The sequence below is a fragment of the Alosa alosa genome, chromosome 24 (genome assembly GCF_017589495.1).
Source record: "Alosa alosa isolate M-15738 ecotype Scorff River chromosome 24, AALO_Geno_1.1, whole genome shotgun sequence".
NCBI classification, from domain to species: Eukaryota; Metazoa; Chordata; class Actinopteri; order Clupeiformes; family Clupeidae; genus Alosa; species Alosa alosa.
Window position 1 is genome coordinate 24,469,322 of NC_063212.1, and position 5,000 is coordinate 24,474,321.

Below are 5,000 nucleotides of genomic sequence, written 5' to 3' on the forward strand. Positions count from 1 at the left end.
GGTGTGCATATGCATGATTGTATTTGTGTGTGTCTCTGTGTCTCTGAATGTGTGTGTGTGAGCGTGTGCGTGTGTGAATATGTGTGTGTGTGTGTGCATGTGGTGTGTATTTGTGTTTGTGTGTGTGTCCATTTGTGTATGCATATCTGTGTGCGTGCATGTATGTGTGTATAATCCCTGTGTGTGTGTGTGTGTGTGTGTGTGTGTGTGTGTGTTGCAGTTCCAGGACTACCACAGCTTTGTGATGCATGGCTGCACGGTGGACAACCCTATACTGGAGCGCTTCATCACCCTGTTCAACAGCGTGTCCCAGTGGATCCAGCTCATGGTGCTCAGCAAGCCCACCGCCCCACAGAGAGCAGCGGTCATCTCCAGCTTCATACACGTGGCGCAGGTCAGCATCTCACACTTCACACAGGTCACTAAGGTCACTAAGGTCAAAGGTCATCTCATTGGATACAGCTCATGGTGCCAGACCATGTCCCCATTACCCTATACGTGCACTTAGTATAAGTATATATACTCTTTTGATCCCGTGAGGGAAATTTGGTCTCTGCATTTATCCCAATCTGTGAATTAGTGAAACACACACAGCACACAGTGTACACACAGTGAGGTGAAGCACACACTAACTCGGAGCAGTGAGCTGCCTGCTACAGTGGCGCTTGGGGAGCAAGGAGGGGTTAGGTGCCTTGCTCAAGGGCACTTCAGCCGTGGATGTGGGCATGGGAGAGCAGTGCTCAACCACTTCCCCTGCCCACATTTTTCCTACTGGGTCGGGGATCGCACCGGCAACCCTTCGGTTACTAGCCCGAAGCCCTAACCAGTAGACCACGGCTGCCTCCAATAATTCTTCATGTGCTCGGCAGAGCAACGCCTTCTCAATAGTGCTACGGAGGCGATCATAGTGGCTCAATAGTGCTACATAGGGACCAGACCATGTCCCCATTACCTACGCGTGCACATAGGGACCAGACCAGACCATGTCCCCATTACCTACACGTGCACTCACAACGAAAGTCACACTGTTGGGTTGGGTTGGGTTGGGTTGGGTGGGGTTGGGTGGTAACTGGTATCATATCCTAGTTTACTGTGAAGCGTTCAGAGGGTTCACTTCACCTGGACCCTCATCTTTTAATGTCTCCATGTAGTATCGTCTTGTTTAATGTCTCCATGTAGTATTGTCTTGTTTAATGTCTCTGTGTAGTATCGTCTTGTTTAATGTCTCTGTGTAGTATTGTCTTGTTTAATGTCTCCATGTAGTATCGTCTTGTTTAATGTCTCCATGTAGTATTGTCTTGTTTAACCCATTCGCGCTGGATGCTGCATGACGCAACATTGACCCTCCTGCTGGATGCTGCGTAGCACAGCATGCTTTTTATTTCATGTTTCTAGGTGCTACAGAGGCTTAGATATTAAACTTTGGTAGACATTGACAATTTTTAGTATGTTTTCAGAAAACCCTCAGGAAATAAGGTTATTTAGTCTAGAATGCCATAGGATTCTATAGGTGTTTTTAGCATTTTAGGAGTAAATGGGTTAATGTCTCCATGTAGTATTGTCTTGTTTAATGTCTATGTAGTATTGTCTTGTTTAATGTCTCCATGTAGTATCGTCTTGTTTAATGTCTCCATGTAGTATTGTCTTGTTTAATGTCTATGTAGTATCGTCTTGTTTAATGTCTCCATGTAGTATCGTCTTGTTTAATGTCTATGTCTTGTTTATTGTCTTTATGTGGTATTTTCTTGTTTATTGTCTTGATGTGGTATCATATTTTTTTATGTCTCTGTGGTATCATATTTTTTATGTCTCTGTGGTATTATATTTTTAATGGCTTTATGTAGTATCGTTGTCTATTTCAATGTCTTTAAGTGGTATCATGTTTTTATGTCTCTACTACTAATTGCATCTAAAATTAAGAAATGCTCTGGAAACAAACGAAGGGCCACTTCTACAGTAATGGCACTGGACTCAAAATCACTTCCTCATCTTGTGTGTGTGTGTGTGTGTGTGTGTGTGTGTGTGTGTGTCTGTGTCTGTGTCTGTGTCTGTGTATGCGTGTGTGTGTGTGTGTGTGTGGCTGATACGCTCATTTATGTGTTTGTGTGTGTGTGTTTGTGTTGTTGTCTCTGTGTCTTTAGTGTGATATATTTTGGCTCAGGGATGCTTCGAGGCTTTCCTATGTGTGTGTGTATGTGTGTGTGTGTGATCCCTCAGGAGATCACTCTCACCCCCTGCTCTCCTTCTTCCTGCTCCCTCGCTCCTCTCTCCCTCCGGTACCCTGTTGTCATCCCTCTCTCCAAATATCACCTGCACTATTCCCCATGGTAACCCTTCCTCATCCCCCTCTCCAAATATCATCTGCACTCTTCCCCAGGTTAACCCTTCCTCATCCCTCTCTCCAAATATCACCTGCACTCTTCCCCATGGTAACCATTCCTCATCCCTCTCTCCAAATATCGCCTGCACTCTTCCCCAGGTTAACCCTTCCTCATCCCTCTCTCCAAATATCGCCTGCACTCTTCCCCAGGTTAACCCTTCCTCATCCCTCTCTCCAAATATCGCCTGCACTCTTTCCCCCCTTCTCCCTCCCTGTCTCCCCCTTCCCTCTCTCCCTTTCTCTCTCTCTCCCTTTCTCTCTCTGTACTCCTACTGCCCTTGACCCTTGATGAAAGTGGTGTGTCATCATCAGTCTGTGTGTGTGTGTGTGTGTGTGTGTGTGTGTGTCACTGGTCTCCGTTGACCACCCACAGGAGTAGTAGCCCACATGTGTCAGACCTCACTGTCAAACTCAGAGTGTTGTGTTTGGACAAGCCTGCTGAGCGGTGCCGAGAGGATGCTTAACAAAGCGGTCCACTCTCTCTCTCTCTCTCTCTCTCTCTCTCTCACACACACACACACACACACACACACACACACACACACACACACACACACACACACACACACACACTGAGGACAGGACATACTCAGCAGGAACAGATGAGGTTTGATCGATTTTTTTCTGAGTGCCCCGAGGGCTGTTTATGTGTGTGTGTGTGTGTGTGTGTGTAAGGGATGAACTAATGATGTTTCATTCATAAACTGTTACTGTAACAAAAGAGCAGTGATTACATCAGCTCACATTACTCACTGTGCTGCTGCTGTTGGTGTGTGTGTGTGTGTGTGTGTGTGTGTGTGTAATTAAGCCCTTATTACTGTATTTTATGCATTTGTTTAAGTGCATGTTGTGAGGATTTATTTTCAACCTGATATCAAGGATGAGCACTCTGTTGTTTCTCTGCTGCACAATATGACTGTGTTGCTGGAGGCCTGATGTGAATCGGTTGGGACTTAGCATGCCCTGCTGTTCTTTCTCTGCTGCACAATATGACTGTGTTCCTGGAGGCCTGATGTGAACGGGTTTGGACTTAAGTATAAGTTTAAGTATATATACTCTTTTGATCCCGTGAGGGAAATTTGGTCTGCATTTATTCCAATCCGTGAATTAGTGAAACACACACAGCACACAATGAACACACAGTGAGGTGAAGCACACACTAATCCCGGCGCAGTGAGGTGCCTGCTTCAACAGCAGCGCTCGGGAAGCAGTGAGGGGTTAGGTGCCTTGCTCAAGGGCACTTCAGCCGTGGCCCACTGGTCGGGGCTCGAACCGGCAACCCTCCGGTTACAAGTCCAGAGTGCTAACCAGTGGGCCACAGCTGCCCCGTACTTAGCATGCCCTGCTACCCCTGATGTGAATGGGTTGGGAGGGACTTAGCATGCCCTGCTACCCCTGATGTGAATGGGTTGGAACTTAGCATGCCCTGCTACCCCTGATGTGAATGGTTTGGAACTTAGCATGCCCTGCTACCCCTGATGTGAATGGTTTGGAACTTAGCATGCCCTGCTACCCCTGATGTGAATGAGTTGGAACTTAGCATGCCCTGGGAATTGCTACCACCGCCCCAGTCAGTAGGCGATAGCAAGGCCTAGTGTATGTATGTGATTTGACTAAGACCCTAACCCTCTCCATGCTCTGCTATGGTCCTTCAGGTTTCCTTATCCATATATTTTCTAACTGTACATGTTACCTAGATTTCATTATAGGCCTAATGTCGGTTTGCATGTAGATGATTATTTGTAGACCAAGCATTTCTTATAACCCAGCTTTCAACTCTCAAGCAAAGCAGAATAAAAATGTTTTTGTTTTTTTTTCTTGTTGGTAAGATATGTCACTTCCCTAAATGTATATTGAGAAATAAAATGACCTTTTCTGGCCAGAAGTCACCAATTCATTTTACATTCACATTTCTCATTACCAGACACATGGACCTTAGAGAACATGTAGCACACATCACATTCCATGTCTTACAATCTGTGCTTTTATTTGGACATACCGGTAATTTAAAAATAAAAAACATCTTAATCATGGCAATCAAGTTGTGCATGATCGGCTGTGCTAGTGCAAGCAAAACTCCTGCCTCAGTGATTACATACGTATTGCCTCTGCCCTGTTGTCTCTAGACGGTTTCCTAGCTCTCTTATACGCACTCGCCACACTGTGTTATAGAATATAGTGTCCATGTTTTCGTATACGTATTCGCCACACTGTGTTATAGAATATAGTGTCTATGTTTTCGTATACGTATTCGCCACACTGTGTTATAGAATATAGTGTCTATGTTTTCGTATACGTATTCGCCACACTGTGTTATAGAATATAGTGTCTATGTTTTCGTATACGTATTCGCCACACTGCGTTATAGAATTTATGCTTTCTTATACGTATACTTAGTTTTCAAACATGGCCAACATTCTTACCTGCCACACTGCATTCAAGAGTATGGCCTCTTTTCTTTTCTATGGCCCCTTTCTTATACTTGCCACACTGTGTTCAAAGGTATAGTGTCTATGGTTTGTTATACTTACTTGCCACACTGTGTTCAAAGGTATAGTGTCTATGGTTTGTTATACTTACTTGCCACACTGTGTTCAAAGGTATAGTGTCTATGGTTTGT

General features: G+C 44.9%; 1 protein-coding gene across 5 annotated transcripts in view; it reads left to right on the plus strand.

Moving 5' to 3' along the window:
• Positions 1-5,000, plus strand: part of LOC125289458 (RAS guanyl-releasing protein 2-like) — a 100,842-nt gene that overhangs the window by 46,521 nt on the left and 49,321 nt on the right. For all 5 annotated transcript variants that reach the window (XR_007192637.1, XM_048236324.1, XM_048236323.1 and 2 more), the window contains one exon: positions 221-394. Coding sequence is in view for 4 of the 5 variants with exons in the window: in XM_048236324.1 (XP_048092281.1) it covers positions 221-394 (174 nt within the window). In the remaining variant the exon portion in view is untranslated. The remainder of the gene's footprint in view (positions 1-220; positions 395-5,000) is intronic.